General features: G+C 41.7%; 2 protein-coding genes across 2 annotated transcripts; one reads left to right on the forward strand and one right to left on the reverse strand.

The window, feature by feature from the left end:
• Positions 1–14,925: 14,925 nt before the first annotated feature.
• On the reverse strand, positions 14,926–16,707 carry LOC115811346 (NACHT, LRR and PYD domains-containing protein 3-like). Its single transcript, XM_030773508.1, has one exon. It carries the CDS (start codon positions 16,705–16,707, stop codon positions 14,926–14,928), a length of 1,782 nt encoding a protein of 593 aa, XP_030629368.1.
• Positions 16,708–17,977: 1,270 nt separating this feature from the next.
• On the forward strand, positions 17,978–20,531 carry LOC115811348 (uncharacterized; the record flags this gene model as incomplete). The annotated part of the gene is made up of 2 exons (XM_030773511.1): positions 17,978–18,119; positions 19,816–20,531. Coding segments are annotated over exons 1-2 (858 nt in total), but the record flags the coding sequence as incomplete, so codon positions are not given.
• Between the last annotated feature and the right edge of the window lie 435 nt (positions 20,532–20,966).

The raw sequence follows: 20,966 nt of genomic DNA on the forward strand, positions 1-20,966 counted from the left end.
ACCGCTGTTATCTTTTCCTAAGTCCTAATGAACTTTCCTTCACATCTTTCCTTGACCAAATGATGCTTTCCATCGAGGTCAAGGAAAAGTGGTAAGGAGAGGACATGGGGCGTTATTTTTTTCTGACAGTTTGACCGCAGCCATTGACACCCATGGAAGTCCGGAAATAACGTTTTAAAAGCATATTGTCCATTAAGGCCCTAGCTTTGCTGCGCTGAAAACAAAGGATATTCCAAAGTGCCACTGAACGCAAGATACGCAACGTGTAAGTGGGTTTAAATGGGTCCTGTTTCCACAGGCTTCTTTGAGAAAGAAAAAAAAAAGTTAGATCATGACAACCTGTGAGAAATTACTGCTGCACAAACGAGCTGTCAAGTTGAACACTTTCTAGCCCAAAATAGGCTGGGCCTCCCACGTACTCGTAGAGCAGTCGCCTCTGCCTGAGACCTTCGCATCAATTTTCATAGTTAAGAATTGATCCCTGTGGGGAAACCTGTCCTCTACATTTAACTCTTTCTCACTGCTTAGGATGCAGTGGGCAACTACTGTGCAGTGCCTGGGATCCATCTGAAGATCCCTAACAAGTATGAGGAAACCACAGTACCTAGAAGAATCCCAGATATTGTGGAGAAGAACATACAAACTCTTCACAAAGGACCTGGAACGAGAACTTGAACCTCAAACCTCTTTCTTGCACAGCGACAGTGCTAACCATTACACCACCATGACGTGGTCTACACCGCCAGGGTCTTTGGACTGTAATACTTCACATTCACATACCCATCTGGGCCATAGTAAATCTGGCCCACTAAATCGTGTGAGTTCTGACAGTTAGTTCTAAGGACTGAGGATATTAAAGTCTGTGTGCGCAAGTAGGTTTCAGATGTAGTGGAAAATGTTAAGTTGGAGTCCACAACAATAGTCATTAGTATGTTTCTCGCTGTTTCTCATTCAAAGATAAGAGTTTCAATGACAAACATCTATTACCAGCAGGTACTGAGCAGATACATGTATTGAAATCTTTCAAGACTGAAGCGGCTGAAATTCATAGCACATCTTTATAATCTATATTCTGTTCTACACACAGCCTCTGTCCTCCACTTTCCCCCATTTTCTCATTCATTCTTTTTTTTCTCACTCTTACCAAAGTGGGAAATTTCCACTTCAACTTCTGTGAATCTGTCTGCACCGAACTGCAGCTTCACTGCACGTTCTTCCCCTTCTGTGCACTGGCCACTTGACCTTGACTGAGGCAATCTCGTCCTTCACAAAGAACCACACACACTTTGTATCAACAACGTTTCACAAACCTTACAACAGACAACCTACTATGACTTCACAAAGGAGTAATAACGCCAGCTGAGAATCTATAGCAACTTGTTTTTTCGGCTGCTTTTAGCATGTCTGGATGTACAAAATACAAGGCTTGGTAAAAAACAAAAACAAAAAAAAAGTAATAATAGTTTTAGTTTGAAGCATTCCTTTAACATCCATGACACAGTTTTTCCTCTTATTATCTGCGACAGCATCAGGATTTAACATGGAATCAGATTAAATTAGATTAAAACTTGCATGATTTAAGGTTGTCATCAGCATGGCAAACACGCCTGTCCCCTCAGCTCTTAAGCAGAGTCTGATTCCTGATTAAGCACTTGCAGAAAATTACAGAAACATACCCTACAACAGACACAGTGCAGTCTGGGCGTCGCTGTGACTTCTGTAGGATGCTGATTCCTGCCTCTTCTAACAAACCTTGTCCTTTGAATCCTGCTTTAAAACTAAAGTGAAAAAAAAAACATTTACTGAAATCACAAAGTACAAATTAAATAATTTGCAATTCGTGATTTCATTAATGACAGTAATTCAGTAATTGTAAGTATGAAACACATCAACACATCTTTTGTTCTAATTTATCGTTACAAACTAAAAAAAAAAAAAGACAAATTCCTCCTCTTGGTTCACCTTCAGACTTCGGGGAAGAAAAGAGGCATTCCAAAAAATGAAAATGACATCCTCATATTTTCTCTTTCTTTTCTGAACAAACTGTCATAATGATTCAAGACTGATGTGAGAAGGTATCTGTGACAGACCAGAACGAAAAATTGGCCCTGGCAGTTATGACCTGTTCCGTGCCCAGTCCAAAGTGGATTACCAATGACACCGGCTATAAAAACATCACTCAGGCAGCATATTAACTTCCTTCAAACTTGTGGCAAGAGAAAATTAGTTTTTTTTTCTGAATTTTATTTCATTGTGATACATTACTTGTTGCTGCATTCATATTTACAGCTTAACTTCGGCTTGAAATGGGTCTTTTGCACAAAATGATGAACTGTATAATGAATTTGAGCCAGTCAAGAGAGTACTGAAGGTGTACCTCTTTCATCAAATCTCAAATGGCCATTGGCTTACCGCTTCAAATCATTAATTCACTTGATTTGGAGTCTAAGTATTCTGATTTATGCCAAAATTGGCCTTCGTGTTACCCGACTTCCTGTAGGCTGGGGCAGCCCTGGATAAGGGAGAGGATTCTGGTTGCCCAACTCTCAGTCAGACTGTTCACATTCAGTTCCACCTTCTTCAGACCAGGCACAGAGTACAGAAAAGAAAGCAGAGCATCCAACTGCTCATCCAACTCTGGACAGCTGCAAGACATGATCAAAATATAACCAACATCTCATGTGAAGTATGACAGAACTCAAAGTATTATTTTCAGAGCTGTTATTGTGCAGACATTTATACTCATTCTAAAACAAGGCTGACATAATGATCAAAACCAAAGAGAAAGTAAAAAAATAAATAACATGAAATGAATAAGTAGATATTCTTAATCAAAATCCATCCAAGTCAGTAAAACAAAAGAATTATAACATCAGCAGGGGCAGGTACTGATTCCTTGGCCTTTACTCTACTGTAATCTCTCCTACTGCCATAACCTGTAAACCTTTGCGTTTTATGCTTTTGTCTGTATGTGAACCCCAACATAAAACCCTATTTTTAAGAACATTATCCAAGTTTCATGTTTCAAGTTTAAGTTCATTTAAAGCCCAATTTCACTGTTTACAGTCTCAAAGGGCTTTACATGCCCGCAGGATTACAGCAAACAGAGCAGGGTGGCACCCCCTGACTTAATCCTCATAGTGGGCAAGAAAAAACAACAACAACAAAAAAAAACCCATCCCTACCAACATTCATCAAATGCACAGAAAAGAAACAAAAAGGCAGAAGTGTCTTTCAGAGCATAAAACAACAAAATTTAACACCCACTTCAGGATTTAAAAAAGGCATTTCGACATTAAGAGCCGATGCACTGTAACTTATGAAAAGTAGGTGAGCAGGTGCAAATTCTGTGTGTGTGTGTGTGTGTGTATGTGTGTGTTTAAGAGGTATTAGTATATATTCTTAGAATACATACATTTTTTCTTGAAAGCCTTTTATCCTGTTGAAGATCTGTAGGAATTTTGTCCACTCAATGTTGGATATCTCTGAGTGTGGATAGGTCAGACTGATTTCCGAGAGCGAGAGGTGAGTCCACCAACTGGAATGCGCTGGGAACCGGAAACTCAAGCTGTGGTCTTCAATGTGCAGCCTGAAACCAAACCAGAGACGTACAGTTACATTTTCAAATCAAGAGTTATGTCATCAAATCCCGTATGAAAGTAAGATATTATTAAATTGCTGTAGCCAGCCACTACTGTTGAGATTCTATTGCTCTGTTCTCTGTCATATTTCAAAAGTAACTCCAACTTCAGAAACCATTTTATTTTACAATGTATTCTCTGACTTCAAAGATAATTTGATATGATTAAATAAATAAATAATATTATAAATCAATCAATCAATAAATCAATATTTTCAAGGACAGCATTTAGAGGTAAGGATCTTAGCTACTGTTCAAGCACACACACACTGGTTTTACATCTATGAGCGATTATACATTGATCTTCTCTCAAATACAACACACATGCGCATGTGGTCTGGACAATTGCTACTGATATGTCAACAGTAATCGAAAATTTCAGTCGGACCATTTAGCCAGTGGGATAATACTGAGAGCTGGTAGTGCCTTACGTGACGTCTCCATCTTTCTTTGAAACTCTGAGAGATGAGAAGGAGTTCCCTTTCTCACTGTCCGAAAGTCCCCAAACGCTGCCAGAGAGAGCACAGACTTAGCTAAAGCACCATCGACACAAACAGTCAACTACAATGCAGTAACTGAAAGTAACACTAGTTCTCAATTTCTACAGGTGCCATTCAAGTGATGGCTTTTAATCTCTCTTTTAGTCTCTTCCACCAATGATCCACATGCCTCACAGGAGTTCAGAATATTCCTACAGACTGACAGCCCTCCCCAGTCACTAGGGAAACCTTCCTGCTTAAAAGAGAAATATGTGCCTTGGCATTTTCAGAGATGTTAACAAAAACTGTACCTATGTGACAAAGTTTAGAATCCAATTTAACTAAATCAGGCTTTTTAACATGAACTTTGTATCGAAATCACTGGATAAATATCAGTACAGTAATACTGTATAATATAATAACTTCATTTATTTATTTATTTATTTATTTATTTAGTAAAATATACATTTTCTTATCAATGTATTTCTCAAATCAGAGCGTAATGCTGAACTAAAGTTTATTTTTATGTGTTTTTTGTTTTAGTTAATAGATATTTATTTGTTTGTTTTATTTACAAAAGTGCACCAGTGGTAGGGCACATTAAAAGTATTAATTGCGTAGGCAACATTTATACTCACCTAAATTCTTTTAGACTGGGGCACCTCTGGATGAGGGAGAGGATTCTGGTTGCCCAACTCTCAGTCAGACTGTACACATTCAGTTCAGTCTTCTTCAGGCCAGGCACAGAATACAGAAAGGAAAGAAGAGCATCCAACTGCTCATCAAACTCTGGACAGCTGCAAGAAACATATACACACAATCAAACATGCAACTAAATTAATATTTTGAGGCACATTGTTCTGCTCAACACATCTGATATGTGACAGGTCTAAAAATATTTAGCCAAGGCTGTTATTTTGGGGAGAGATATACATGGAGGACAGAAAGAAAAATAAACAAATCAACATGTTCATGGATGAAAAGACAGATAATGTATGTGTGGGTGCACATATGAATGGAAGAGAGATAGAGTGTGAAAGATGTTAGACTAACCATCTAACTATCGAGTATGTGTGTGTGTGTGTGTGTGTATGTGTCTGTGTGCACATGTGTGTTTGTGCGTATGTGTGCGTGAGAGTGCTTATGTGTGTGTTTTAATTTCAGAAAGGTTCCTGAAAGTAAACATTGGTCTCCCAGACAACATACCTTTCTGTAACAACTTTTATTTGGTAAAGTATCTGAAAGAGCTTGGTCCACTCAATTTTGGGTATCTCCAGGTATGGACAGGTCAGACTGATTTTGGAGTAGGATGTTGCAGTCTGTGGGGTGGACGTCGCCAGTAACTGACTGCCATTTGCAATATACAACCTGAAATCCAATCAGAGACAGACCATTGCAATTAATCTAGAGAATCATTGCTATGCCCACATAGCTCATGTTTTCTCCTGTTTATGTTGGTTAGGGAGGCAGGGAAGTTTATTTGTATTTCTTTTAAATATTATTTTGGGTAGGTAAAGTGGTTCCCTCTCCTCCTGGGTAGCAGTGTTTATTATTTTGGCCTTGCCCACCCCTGAAGTCTTTTGCATTTCATTAATACTAATAATCATCTACTGTATCTATGAATATACCTTGTATGTTTGAAAATACAACAGAGTTCCTTACGTGAAGTCTCCCTTTGTGTTTGATGCATTCAGTGTTGAACAAAGACTCTCTTCATTACTGTCCTCATTCACATCAATGCTGCCAATCAGAACACAGTCAATCAAAGCACTGTAATTATGACCACAGTTAACAGAGTCAATTAAAGCACTGACAGGATTAAGCAAGGGCGCAGAATTTGGTAGGATTGTAGGGACATAAGTGTCAGTGTCTCTTTTTCCCTCATTGTGGCCCTAATACTCCATCATGTAATGTAAATACAGATCATCCACGTTAATAAACCATTCGGTTGTCAGCTTTAAACAGTCCTCTGTTTTTGGGGGTTTTTGGGGGGGGGAGGTTGTATGTTTGTTTTTTGGGGTTTTTCGCAAAGGTCACACACCCTCCCTATTCATTGGTTTTACATTAGACATTTTGCAGTGTAGCCCATACAGCTGGGGGGTGGGGTGGGGGTTGTGTCCCTACCAATGTTGAGACCAAACCTATGCCCTTGGCATTAAGGTCCTAATTATAGGGTGGGTTTATCAAACCCACAATCCAAATTAACTGGCTAAAAGTGCTGTAGTCCTAACTTTTTAAAACTCATATATAATTTCTAATGAGGCCAAAAATGTTTTAAAAATGTTTCTATTGGAAGCTTGATCATTGGAATCTTGATCTATTGGAATCTTGCTCAGTTCCATTATATGGAAAGACCCTAACTCACTGTATTCCTGCTAACACCCTTACTTGATGAATTCAAGTGTGGAGCAACTCTGGATGAGTGAGATGATTCTGGCGGCCCAGATCTCAGTCAGCCTGCTCACTGTCAAGTCCACCTGCTTCAGACCAGTCAAGGAACGCAGGAAAAGCAGCAGAGAATCCATGTGCTCATCCGAACCCGGGCTGCTACAAGAAAAAACATTACATAAAACTACTGAACCACACCATTGATAACAAACTAACATCATCCACAAAAGACAGAAGAAGTGAGGGAAGCTATGGTGATGTGCTCATAAAATGCTATTAAAATAAGCAAGCAAGCTAATGCAAAACGTACCTTTCACTGAGCCTATTTACTTTGGAAACTATCTGGAGGAAGCTTTGCCAGTTTACGTTGGTGATCTCAGAGCGTGGAAAGGTGAGTCCAAGATTAGAGAGTAAACGCTCTCTTTCGTCTGAAATATGCAGTCTGAAATCAAATCACATTTGTAAACTCTAAATGAACGTGCACATACATCCACACCCTCTCTTCAGAGAGTTCTTTCCTTTTCCAACAAGTGGCAAATGACAAACATGTCACCTTTTTTCCCACCTTTACTTTACAGCCCAGTAAACTGAAAGCCATGGGAAACAACAATAAAGTTCATGAAATGTAAATGAATAGCACAAAAACAGACTTATTGTTTGTAAAAAAGAATATTTTAAAACATCATGTATGTGATACAAAAAAATATGTTACTGAATAAAACACTACTGTATCTTTTTTCCCTGTGTCACAGATGTATTCATGTGAAAGAAACAGATTCTTCTCTTCTTCATTCATAGTTCAAAATCTCCAGCTGAATAAAGATACTAACAATTTTGCGGACTCTGCCTACTGTAAATGCAAATGAGCTAGCTGGCCACTTCTTGTTCTTTTCAGAGTGCATTTTATTACTATTGTTAATGTTTTTGATGTTGAATACAAATGGTGTAATTAAAAGTTTCATGTTAAATCAAAGAATGTTAGATAGTTCTAATACAGCAAATACAGATACAGTAAAGTCAACCTCTTAAATGGAATATAAGAAAGTGTTTTTTTTACCTTGCGTCTCTGTCTGTGACTGTCATACTGAGAGATGACAAGAGAATGTCTTCGGATTGACCTTTCAGCTCAACTACCCTGTAAATTGGTGTATAAAAGCAAGAAGATCACAGAATCATCTAAAACAGTTGAAAAGAGTCCAAGGCACAGACAGGAAAGAAATAAGTCAGCGTGAGCAGAGTCATTACAGAATCAGTTAAAGGACTGACAAAGTTTCATTGCATTCGGCGACTCCTTGCATCAGAGGGTGAGCCTCTACACCTCCTACATTCTCATGGAGATGCCGGTATACTGGCAAGTCAAAAGAAGCTTTAGCTGGCTTCAGATGTATTACAGGAGCGATCCTGCTGCTGGTAGTTGTCATTGGCAAATTAGGAGATGTGAGACAAGCAGCTGTTTTAATCTCAGGAAGCATGGTTTATTTCACACTCTGTGCAAAGGTAAACACATGGTATGCAGATTAACTGCTCATGGAATGGTGCTAAGTGGGTCTCGGAGCAGTTCTAAGTCTATGGGGGTGGTTGTCGGCTGTGGAGCAGGTGGAAATGCAGCATAGTCCAAGGCTGAGGAAGAGGGTAGAAGCACACTGGCTTCGTCTGTCGTTTCTGCTTACCTCTTCCCCAACTCACTCTTTTGGCTTTGATGGGCCTGCTGATAAGCGGTCAGCCGTGTCTCCATAGGATTTCCCACCAAAACACCATGTGCATTTATCAACATGTTTCGCCGGTTAATTAAACCTCTCTACCAGGCCATCGGTCTGTGGGTGGTACACTGAGGTTCAAAGATGTTTCTCCCATAAAGGGCGAAACATCTACAAAGATCGGCCATCAGACGGGAGACAAATGGTGTTCCCTGCTCAGGCAGGACCTCCTCTGGGATCCCAACCCTCCTGAAAAAAGAACAAATTGCGAGTGATGGCTTTGGATGTAGTCTTTCGAAGGGGAATCACATATGCATACAGGGTGGCATAGTCCCGAATGAAGAGGATGTAGTTGTGACCCGTGGTGAATTGTGGCAGCTGCCCCACCAGGTCCATGCCTATGCACTCAAAGGGCACTTCAATGATGGGAAGTGGGATCAAGAGGCTGGGAGATGGCATTCGCAGAGCCATCCACTGACGGGTGGCACAGCACTGACAAGAGTTCTTGACCTCTTCTGTGAGTACGATGCAGTGGAACCTATCATGGATGCATCCCTCTAATTTCAGGTTTGCAGGTGGCCAACCACTGGATCCATCACCACGCTGATCTGCCTCTATGGCACCACTAGAGGTTCCTTCTGTTCATTCCATCAGACTGCTGCATAGTAGAGGAGACTGTTGTGTATCAGGAAGTGCTGGGAAGGAAGGTGTCCCCTCTGATGTGGCTCCCCCACAATCACCTGAACCTGCTCCCAACAGTTCTTCAGACACTCATACTGGCATTGTTCCTTGGCAAAACCCAGGTGATAAGACAAGGGATTAGCCACAGGGGTACCTTTGCTTCTGAAAAAGAGGGTGGAGACACATCAGCTTCCTCTGTCGTTTTGGCTGAAGTTCGGGACAGCACTGATTCCCTGAGCATGGCCATCAAACAGGGAAATTTGAGAGTACAGGGAACTGGATGAGTCATCTTGTGCAGAAAAAACAGGTTCTAGGCATTTCCAATGTGTTCAACAGCTTGCCTCTTCAGAGTAGCAAGAGAACGAGAGCGGTAAGAGAGGCAATCTTTCGTAATTATAACATTCATCTTTTGTAACCTTGCTGTCACAGTTGGCAACCAGATTCACATCTTTGGCATATTTACACAAGAGGTTGTCACTCATAATGGAACAGCAAAGTATTTGTGCAGTTAAAGTAAGTAAAATATATACATAAATATAATGCAACAAGGTACTCTCTCCATTAGATCCCTTACATTCTTGGGACTATTTCTCATTCCAGTTCATATCCCTCACAAGGTATTACACGTGCGGAGGCACAGGACTCTATTTTGCACCTTTTTCTTTGTCTCCATTTGCATGACCCCTTTGGTGGAGTTAGTGTAGGACATAATTAAACTGATTTTGGTCATATCTTTGCACCATCTGAGAATGTAAGCAGAAATGAATGCTTTGACAACATGTGTGACTGACATAAAATTTTGGACATAACAAAACTTCAGCTTGAGTAAGACAAAACGAAGACGATGATTGGACCTAAAGGCAAGAAAGGTAAGACAGCTATTTCTTAGGACTGCAGCCTGTCAAGAACCTCAGGGCTGTTTCGAAATGAGATTTGAAGTAGGAAGCCTTGGTGTTGTTTCTGACCCTCACTTTGGCTTCATATAAAAAACAATGCCCATTTTATGATCTTCATAAAATTTCTAAAATACAGCTGTTTCTTACACGGACTTGTACAGAGAGAAACACGCCTGCATTTTTCACATCTTAAACTTACTGTTACTGTAGGGAAGTGTAATTGATGTATAAATAAGAGTTCCTATGATTCACCAATAACATGAATGAATTTTTAAAAAAACATTAACTAGCCATATGTGTAAAGCCAAATAAGTTCTGGTCATTATTATGAGTACTGACTACAAAGTTCAAAGCATAGTAAAGGACATTTTAGATATTAGAATTTGATTCCATCTCAAATCTGACCTCAGCTTAAAAGACATTGTCTGATATTTTTGGTTTAGATTATTTTCATCTATCTATGAATATACATTGTATATCTGAAAATTGCATGCTGAAAAATGCAATAGATATGAGAATTCCTTATGTGAAGTCTCCCCTTTTGTTTGATTCCTTCATTGTAGAACAAAGTATCTCTTCACTTTTGCCCTCATTCATATTAATGCTGCCAATCAGAACACAGAGTCAATCAAAGTGATGTCATTATGACCACAGTTAATATAAAAAGGGACAGTCAAAGCCCTGAAAACATTAAGGTCCTAATTATAAGGTGGGTTAATCAAGCTGATAATCAAAATTAACTGGTTAAAAGTGCTGTAGTCCTGACACATTATAATGTGTACAACATTTCTAATGAGGACATTGTTTAAATAACCTTAAGTTTCTATTGGCATCTTGACCAGTGCTATTATACGGAGAGACCCTAATTCACTCTACTTTTGCTAACACCCTTACTTGATGAATTCAAGTGTGGAGCAACTCTGGATGAGTGAGATGATTCTGGCGGCCCAGATCTCAGTCAGTCTGCTCACTGTCAAGTCCACCTGCTTCAGACCAGTCAAGGAACGCAGGAAAAGCAGCAGAGAATCCATGTGCTCATCCGAACCCGGGCTGCTACAAGAAAAAACATTACATAAAACTATTGAAACACACCTGTGATAACAAACAAACATCATCCACAAAAGAGAAGACAGAAGAAGAGAGAGAAGCTATGGTGATGTGCTCATAAAATGCTATTAAAATAAGCAAGCAAGCTAATGCAAAACGTACCTTTCACTGAGCCTATTTACTTTGGAAAATATCTGGAGGAAGCTTTGCCAGTTTACGTTGGTGATCTCAGAGCGTGGAAAGGTGAGTCCAAGATTAGAGAGTAAACGCTCTCTTTCGTCTGAAATATGCAGTCTGAAATCAAATCATATTTGTAAACTCTAAATGAACGTGCACATACATCCACACCCTCTCTTCAGAGAGTTCTTTCCTTTTCCAACAAGTGGCAAATGACAAACATGTCACCTTTTTTCCCACCTTTACTTTACAGCCCAGTAAACTGAAAGCCATGGGAAACAACAATAAAGTTCATGAAATGTAAATGAATAGCACAAAAACAGACTTATCGTTTGTAAAAAAGAATATTTTAAAACATCATGTATGTGATACAAAAAAAAACATATACTGAATAAAACACTACTGTATCTTTTTTCCCTGTGTCACAGATGTATTCATGTGAAAGAAACAGATTCTTCTCTTCTTCGTTCATAGTTCAAAATCTCCAGCTGAATAAAGATACTAACAATTTTGCGGACTCTGCCTACTGTAAATGCAAATGAGCTAGCTGGCCACTTCTTGTTCTTTTCAGAGTGCATTTTATTACTATTGTTTATGTTTTTGATATTGAATACAAATGGTGTCATTAAAAGTTTCATGTTAAATCTGAAAATGTTAGATAGTTCTAATACATTGAATAGAGGCACAGAAAAGTCAGTCTGTTAAATGGAGTATAAGAAAGTGTTTTTTTTACCTCATGTCTCCGTCCGTGATTGTCATACTGAGAGATGAGCAGAGACTGTCCTCAGATTGACTTATCAGCTCGACTTCCCTGTAAATTGGAGTATAAAAGCAAGAGGAACACACAGTTAACTAAAACGGCTGAAAAGAGCCAACTAAAGCACAGTCAGTAAAAAGTCATGGCGGCACGGTGGCACAGTGGGTAGCATTATCAACTCTCAGCAAGAAGGGTCCAGGCTCAATTCCCCGCCCAGAATCCTTTTTGTGTGGAGTTTGCATGTTCTCCCTGTGTGTGCGTGGGTTTCCTCCAAGAGCTCCAGTTTCCTCCCAGAGTCCAAGGCAAATTGGAGACACAAAATTGCCGGCTAGGTAAGAATGTGTGTGTGAGTGTGTTTGTCTGTGTGTCTGCCCTGCGAGGGACTGGCGACCTGACCAGGGTGTTTTACCCAATGACCGCTGGGATAGGCTCAAAAACCACCTGGGGATAAGCAGCTTTGAAAGTGAGAATCAGTTAAAGCACTGCCAAAGTTGTATGCTCCATTGCATTCAGCGACTCCTTGCATCAGAAGGTGAACATTCTCAGGGAAATGCCTATTTACTGGCTTCAAAGTTATTACAGGAGTGGTCGACAAGGGCAAAGGAGGAGACGTGAGACAAGCAGCTGTTTTATTTTACTGTGGTTTATTTTACACACTGTGCAAAGGTAAATACACAGCATGCAAACTAGGTGCTGATGCTCAGTGGGCTTCACTGTAACTCTAGGTCTTTAGGGGTGGTTGTCGATGGTGGAGCAGGTGGAGGCGTAGCTTAGTCCAAGGCTGAGGAAGAGGGTAAATGTACCTCAGCATCCTCTGTCATTTCTGCTCACATCTTGCCCCGACTCCCTCTTTTGGCTAGAACTTGATGGGCCTTTTGAAGAGCTGCCAGCCGTGCCTCCTCAAGATTTCCCACGGAAACACCTTGTGTATTTGTTAACATTTTGACAAGCCACATGCTTCTGTTGTGCCTTTGGACGAGCGGTACTGATGTTGCGCCCAGCCTCAGTAAAGGCCTGTGTAAAGGAAGGAGACCCCTTCAATTGTGTTTCCATTCCCTACTCATGTGAAAGCCATACAGATGATCAGCCAATCAGAGCGCAGTGTACAACAGCGAGACAAAACGGGAGAAAAATATGTTAGAAATGGATGCAAAATTCCGATAGTGAGAAACCTTTAACTTTACCCTTGTGTAATTAGTGAATTATACACCTCTCCCTGTGTGCGGTCATGACTGAAAAGTAAGTGGATTTGTTTAACATGTTCTCCATTATTGTGTGATGTAAGCTTGTATCGCTGCTATCCATGTTAATTATCATTTACTGCCAAGTAAAGCGGGGACAGCCCTCCAAAGTTGTTTTTAGTTAGTGGTAGACTCGCAGTATTGTTTAGATGTTTGTTGTTACGTTTAAAGTAATATTTGCAGACATCTATCACAGTTAGCAGTGTTTAGAAATGAATATTACAATACATAGCGACGATTAGCAATGTATACATACACTAAGCTTTACTCTGTGGGAATATTTCAATGCATCCCAATTTGTAGTTTGCAAGCTTACGTTGCATTACCGTACTGCATCCTGTCTTGTATAGCAGTATGGCAGTTATGCTGTACCTGACTGCATTATCATGCATATTATAACCCTGTGTAGTTTACTGTATTGTTTGCTCAGTGTTGTATGCCTGTATATGTCTGTATAGTGACAATTGCTATAGTTGTACAGTTGTATTGTGCTGTGTTATTAATATTACGTATATTTGCCTTCTTGTTAGGACCGCACATATGCCCAAACCTGCAAAGTGGTCAAGCATATCCAAATACAAAGTAAACTTTTAAAGGATCAGATTTGCCCTGTCTCCCTATGTTCTGACTGACACTCCATGGCAACCAGTACACGCCCTCACCCACAGCCTGCTTTGACTAAACCTCTCCATCAGGCCATCGACATCAGCCAACAAGGATCGGCCATCAGCCGGGAGACAAATGGTGCTCCCTGGTCAGTCAGGATCTCCTTTAGGATCCCAACCCTCCTGAGAAAAAGGAACAAATTGCGAGTGATGGCTTTAGATGTAGTTTTTCGAAGGGGAATCACAAAGGGGAAGGGGAAGGGGAATGCGTGCAGGGCGGCGTATTCCAGAATGATGAGGATGTAGTTGTGACCCGTAGTGAATTTTGGCATCTGCCCCACCAGGTCCACGCCTATGCACTCAAAGGGCACTTCAATGATGGGAAGTGGGATCGAGAGGCTGGGAGATGGCACTCGTGGAGCCATTTTGGGTGTGACAACACTGACAGAGGTTCTTGACCTCTTCTGTGAGTCGTGTAGAAGAAGCCAATTAATTTCTGCGCATTTGTTGTTCAGTGTGCATGTGTCCTCAATCAAACAAACAATCCCAGACCACCTTTTCATTTAGATTCCTCAAACATTCCAAAGATATGCACATAATTTTAACTGCACTTTACATCTATAGGCTCAAATAATTTGTTTCACTGATCATAGTAGCAGTGCTGTAAAAAAAAATATATATATATATGTCGTCAAGTCTGTGAAATACTGTAGCGGTGACAAACGCATACCTTATTTCCTTACTGATCTCTCCCTTCTGAAAAAAGTCGACAAGCATCAGAGCAGTATCTATTGTGATGGCCTTCACGGTCAGCACTCTTGCCCAGGAGTCCTGTTTGTTGAGAGTGTTGAGAGTTTGCTGCACATCCTGGTCTGAAAGAACACTGTTTTTGCAGGTGGTCAGGAGAAAAAAAATTGTAAATATATTAGTCTGTGTGTGATTGCATCTCTCCTTGAGCCGACAGAGACACACACACACACACACACACTCACACACAGAAGTGGGGGGAGAAACTGAGTTACCGCAGTTTGGACAGGTTGTCTCCATCCCCTGAGGTCAAGCTCAGGTCACCACTATCTTCATGCGAGAGTCCCTCTGCCATCAGCCTCAAAATTCAAAATACAACCAAAAAAAATCATTAGAAGAAATGTTTTAATTAAAATTTTGCAATGTTTAAAAATTTAATAGGTTACAGGGGTATTTCTCAGAGCAATTATTCAGCTACTTTGATAGTTCACATTCAGGCAAATTAACAGAAGACTGTATTTTTTGTGTGATATAAGCTTTCAAATTTCATGGTTGTTTGTTTAGCTTGTCTCACCTAAACTTCTCAAAACTGTTGACCTCAGGCTGAAGAAGCTTGACCTCCTCCGCTGTTGTAGCAGAATGAGTGAATTTCACATATGTACTGTTGGAACAAAACTGCAGGCAGTAGTGTATCACCAAGTAGTCCATCCTACTCAGTGGAAGATCAGAGAGATCAATGTATTCCCAACCATCCATTGCTACCCTTAAAAAGTCCTCTTCGTGGAATTCATAAAGACAGTAGAGAACAAACAGGTTTGCATGTCCCCTCAGAGGGAGTCGCTCTTGTCTTTCCTTGATGACTTTAAGGATCCATTCCTTGAGCTGAGCTTGAATGGTGGGAGAAACAGAGAGATTGTAAGTTCCCATCAGGCGGCCACTCACTTCACTGTTAACGAGGCCAAAGAGAAACCGGATCACTGGTAGGAGATGGAGCTTACTTTTCCTCTCATCAGCATCATCCAAATTGAGGTAACTGAATATGTCCTCTAAATTACGAAACAACCTCTTGACTTCCCTCTTCATTTCATTATCAGTCAGCAGAGCATAGTAAAGAGCAGTGAAAAACTCCTGAAAACTGAGGTGAATGAAACTGAACATGGTCTCTTGACGGCTCCTCCTGAAGACAAATTTACAAAGGAATGGAATTCTGTCAGGCTCTGGGATAGTTTCAGACACACTCTTCTTATCAAACAGGACCTGCTGTTCCAGCATCCCTCTCTTTGCTAGCTGGCCTAGACTCCTCAGCAGGCTGGGGACAGACTGACTCAAACCCTGGTAGTGGTACTTCAGCAGAGTGGACATACAGTCAACATATATAGAGGTGGTTGTATCCAAAACATTGGTTATTTCCATACTATCTTTGTGTCTCTCCCTGAATACTGTGCAGATGATCCAGCAGATGACAGGGATGAAGCAGGCAGTGAAGAGGGTTTCATTTGCCTTTACATGCTCATATGCCTGTGTCTGTAAGAGCTGATCCTCTTTAAAAAACCTCTGAAAGTAGTCCTTCACCCCCTTCTCAGAGAAGCCCATAATCTCAGTGAAACGCTGTGGTTGTTTTTTGAGCAGCTTGCTCAGTGTGTCTGTAGCTGTAGACCTGGTGGTGACCAGCAGGAAGGACTCAGGCAGCAGGCGCCCACTCAGCAGAGCTTTCAGAGTGGACTCAGGTGAGGCTGGAGTTTGGACATCAGTGGGCAGAGACCAGTTGGACATGCTGTCTTGCGAGAGTTCAAGTTCATTAAAGCCGTCTATGAGAAAGAGAACTCTCTCTGGTGAGTGCTGTAATATCTGTGAGATCTGTGCTGGTGTTAAACTGTGACTGTATCTCAGGAGTTCCACCAGACTCTTCTGCCCAGAAATTTGGTTAATTTCTTTACACTTCAGGTGAAAAATAAAATCAAAATTGTCGGTATAGAGTTTTCCAGATGCCCAGTCCAGCATAATCTTCTGAGCAGTTAAAGATTTGCCATGTCCAGAGCTGCCCTGTAAAATAACTGCTTTTGGAACAACTCCATGATCATCTGGACTGAAAAACTCCTCCAAACTGATGTTGCTGTATTTCTCACTTTCCTTATGACTGGAAAATTTTTCTCCTTTGGAGCGTATGTCTTCCTCTGTCTCACTCTGTTCTCTGTGTCTCTGAATGATCAGCAGCTCAGTGTAGCGATCGGCCAGCAGTATGTGTTCACCAGGGAGGGAGTCATACTCTGTCACATAGGCATACTTAGAGCGGATGAGATCCTTATACCTAAAACTTTGTGAGGTCCAGCCTACAAAAAAGATTACTGGCATTATTATACTGCTGCTATTAAATAACTCACTAATATTTCACTGTTCATTTCTATTTCAAATCAAACAGTACATATGTATAATAAAGGAATCATCAAGAATTTATCAGTACAGTAGAGGTGTAACAGGTCATCCTATTCACGGTTTGTTTTGTATCTTGGTTTTTGGGCCATGGTTCGATTTGTACCACTATTTGGCTTGAACTCAAAACTGAAGTTTTTGCTTCTTTTTAATTTAACTATATAGATATTAAACACAAAAACATAAACAGCGCAGATTACCTTCTTATATATAAGACTTTGTGAGGACCAACCTACAAAAAAAAAAGATTATTGCCATCATTGTACTCCTGCTATGAAATTACTCAGTTATATTTCACTCTTCATTTCCATTTAACATGAAACAGTTTAAATGTAGAGAAGAGGTGATTCACCCTATTCACTGTTCGGTCTGTATCTCGGTTTCTGGGCCATGATTCAGTGTGTATCACATAAGAAAACTGAACTTGACGAACAGGACAGTTGTGAGAAAATGCCTTTTCAGCAGAAAAGGAAACACATTAAAACTTGCACTGCTAAAAGAGTCACTGGCACATCCTTTGAAACTGAGGAAGAGAGGTTTACACATGCCACTGTCTATGACTGGCACACCTACACATGCGCAAATTGTCATTAGGACCATGATTTCTGCTAACCAACCTACTGCTTAAACTTAGAACCACCTTATAAACCAGCAGTGCTATGTCTAATCATTTCTCACCAACACAGACACATTGCATACAGGCAAATATGTTCTCAAAACAACTTGATTCCAAAATGCTCTAAATGCCTCTGAACAACATGGAAGCTCCTGTCAGGCATCATGGCAGATATGTGGCTCAATACATGAGCGGGGCCCAGAAAGGTATCGGAAAGAACACCAGAGGAGCAAAACAACAGCTACCAGTAGATAAGACAGTTGCTCGATTCTGCATGACCAGACAGACCAACCGCCTGGATTGACGACAAGAAAGCCTATGACCCAATGCCTCACACGTCGATCCTGGAATGCCTGGAGCTCTAAAACATCAACAAGACACTAAGAGCCTTCATCAAGAACTCAATGGAGCTGTGGAGAACAACACTAGAGGCCAACTTCAAACCAAGTCACTATCAAGTGCAGCATCTATCAAGGAGATGCTCTGTCCCTGCTGCTGTTCTGCATAGGCCTGAACCCCCTCAGCGAAATCATCACAAAGAGTGGCTATGGCTACTGACTATGGAATGGAGCAACCATGAGCGACCTCCTCTACATGGATTACATCAAAATGTACGCCAGGAGTGAGCAAAACATCGACTCACTGATCCACACCACTAGGATATCCAGCAATGACATTGTCTTGTCATTCAGGCTTGAGAAGTCGGATGGTAATAATGGTAAGGAGGGAAGGTAGTCAGAACGGAGGGGATTGTACTACCAGAGGGCAACACAGCAGATGTCGAGGACAGCTACAAGTACCTTGGAATCCCACAGGCAAACAGGAATCACAAAGAGGTCGTTAGGAAAGCAGCAACTGCCAAATACCTGCAGAGAGTAAGGCAAGTCCTGAGAAGTAAGCTGAATGGGAAAAACAAGGTCCAGGCTATCAACACCTACGCCCTGCCGGTCATCAGATACCCTGCTGGAGTAATAAGCTGCCCAAAGAAAGAGATAGAAGCCACTGACATCAAGACAAGAAAGCTCCTTACAATGCATGGAGGATTTCACCCCAAATCCAGCTTCCTGAGACTGTACACTAAGAGGAGTGAAGGAGGCTGAGGACTAGTGAGCATCAGAGCCACTATCCAGGATGAGACACCAAAGATCCAAGACTACATCAGGAAGATGGCCCCAAGCGATGAAGTGCTTAGCGAATACCTCAGGCAGCAGAAACCTCTGAAGGAAGAAGAACAGGAGCAGGAACCATCATAGAAGGATAAGCCCCTGCATGGCATATACCACCATCAGATAGAGTAAGTGGCTGATGTCTAGAAATCCTACCAGTGGCTGGACAGGGCTGGATTGAAGGACAACAGAGAGGCACTTATCATGGCAGCACAGGAACAGGCCCTGTGTACAAGACCAATAGAGGCCGAGGTCTACCTCACCAGGCAGGACACCAGGTGCAGGCTGTACAAAGACGCCCCTGAGACAATCCAGCACATAACAGCAGGGTGTAAGACAAGGAACACCACAACCAAGTGGCTAGCATAGTATACAGAAAGATCTGTGCCGAGTATGAACTGGAAGTCCCAAGGTCAAAATGGGAAACGCCCCCCAAGGTGATAGAGAATGACCAGGCTAAGATCCTGTGGGACTTCCAGATACAGACTGACAAGCTGGTCATGACTAATTAACTGGAAATAGTAGTTGTGGACAAGCAGAAGCAGAAAGCTGCAGTGATAGACATAGCAGTCCCAAGCGACAGCAACATCAGGAAGAAGGGACGCGAGAAGCTCAAGAAATACCAAGGGCTGAAAGAAGAGCTAAAAAAGATGTGGAAGGTGAAGGTGACAGTGGTCCCTGTGGTAATCGGAACACTCGGAGCCGTGGCCCCCAAACTTGGAGAGTGGCTCCAGCAGATCCCAGGAAGAACATCGAGATCTCTGTCCAGAAGAGCACAGTCCTAGAAACAGCTAAAATACTGCGTAGGACCCTCAAGCTCCCAGGCCTCTGGTGGAGGACCCAAGCTTGAAGGGAAGAAGACCGCCCACAGAAGCAAGGGGGGAATTTATAAATATAAAGAAAGTAAGTTGTATTATATGTATGTATGTATGTCTTGGCAATACAACTTACTTTATATATTTAACACTCAAAAAACTGTATATATAGTTAATGCTAGTGAGGGGTAACGTAAGTTCAATGTAGGCTAATGTTGTGACAGTGCCTTTATCACCACTGAAAGGCTTACATTACATTTGGCTTACATGTCTGGCAGATGTCATAAGTTTTGTTCCCTGAACATCTGCCGATTTGGCACTGTCACTGTCTCAACTCAGGTCAAGTTCCCTTCAAACTGTGCTCAGGATGCATACATCGCTTTATCAACATTCCAAGCACAGCTTTTGTGTATTGTTGGGGCATTTGCCACAGACAAGCTGGAGAAAACTGAGCTTCTCTTTTTTCCTTCTAAGAGCTCCCCAACGATCGACGCTCCAATCACCGTTGAGGGCTCCGGGATGACCCCCTCCGGATCAGCCAAAAACCTTGGCATGACCCTGGATGACCAGCTGAACTTCTCAAGGCACATCGCGGCAGTCACCCAATCCTGTAGATTCTCCCTCTTCAACATGAGGAGGATCTGCCCCTTCCTCATGCAACAAGCAACCCTGCTCTTGGTCCAAGCCCTTGTCATCTCCTGCCTCAACTACTGCAACACCTTACTGGCTGGCTTACAGGCCTGCGCTATCAGGCCACTTCAGCTAGTTCAGAATGCTGCTGCACGCCTGCTATTCAACCTCCCAAAACACTCTCATGTCACTCCGCTTCTGACTGCTATCCACTGGCTTCTGGTAGCAGCCCATATCCAGTTCAAGACACTGGTGCTGGCTTACCAGGCCACAAAAGGCTACACCCCATCCCACCTTCAGTCTCTTATAACTCCTTACACCCCAGCCAGAGCTCTCCAATCAACCACCTCTGATCAGCTGGCAGTCCCCTCACTTTGGGAACCTGGCAGCCGTTCCTCGCAACCACGCCTCTTCTCTGCCATTGTTCCACGGTGGTGGAACGACCTCCCTCAATCAGTGAGAACTGTGGAATCTCTTGCCATCTTCCGCAGGAAACTGAAAACCCACCTTTTCAGAACTCACCTGTCCCCCACTGCCTAACCTCTCCTTCTGTGTGATATATAAAAAAATGTACTAACCTTGTCCCCATGCTACAGGTCTTGTTTACTTACTTAATTGTTTATTGTCACAGAATTTCAGGAGCGCGATACTGAGAGTAATTATTCTGCAGTCTTATTGTGATCTTTCGCTTATGGGGTAGTTTAATCTGATGATGCACTTATTGTAAGTCGCTTTGGTTAAAAGTGTCTGCTAAATGCCAAATTGTAATTAGATGTCTGAGAGATGTCATAAGCTTTGTTTCCTGAACCTCTACCGATTTGTAACAGTGAGGACATAGTCTCGGCTAGTTTCTTTGCGCTATTGTCAACCGCAACTGTCTGATGCATTGTGCTCGTAATGGCCGCGTCATGAATCGTTTGATTTGCTCACCAACTCAAATCAAGTTCCCTTCAA

The sequence above is a fragment of the Chanos chanos genome, chromosome 5, assembly GCF_902362185.1.
Source record: "Chanos chanos chromosome 5, fChaCha1.1, whole genome shotgun sequence".
NCBI lineage: Eukaryota > Metazoa > Chordata > Actinopteri > Gonorynchiformes > Chanidae > Chanos > Chanos chanos.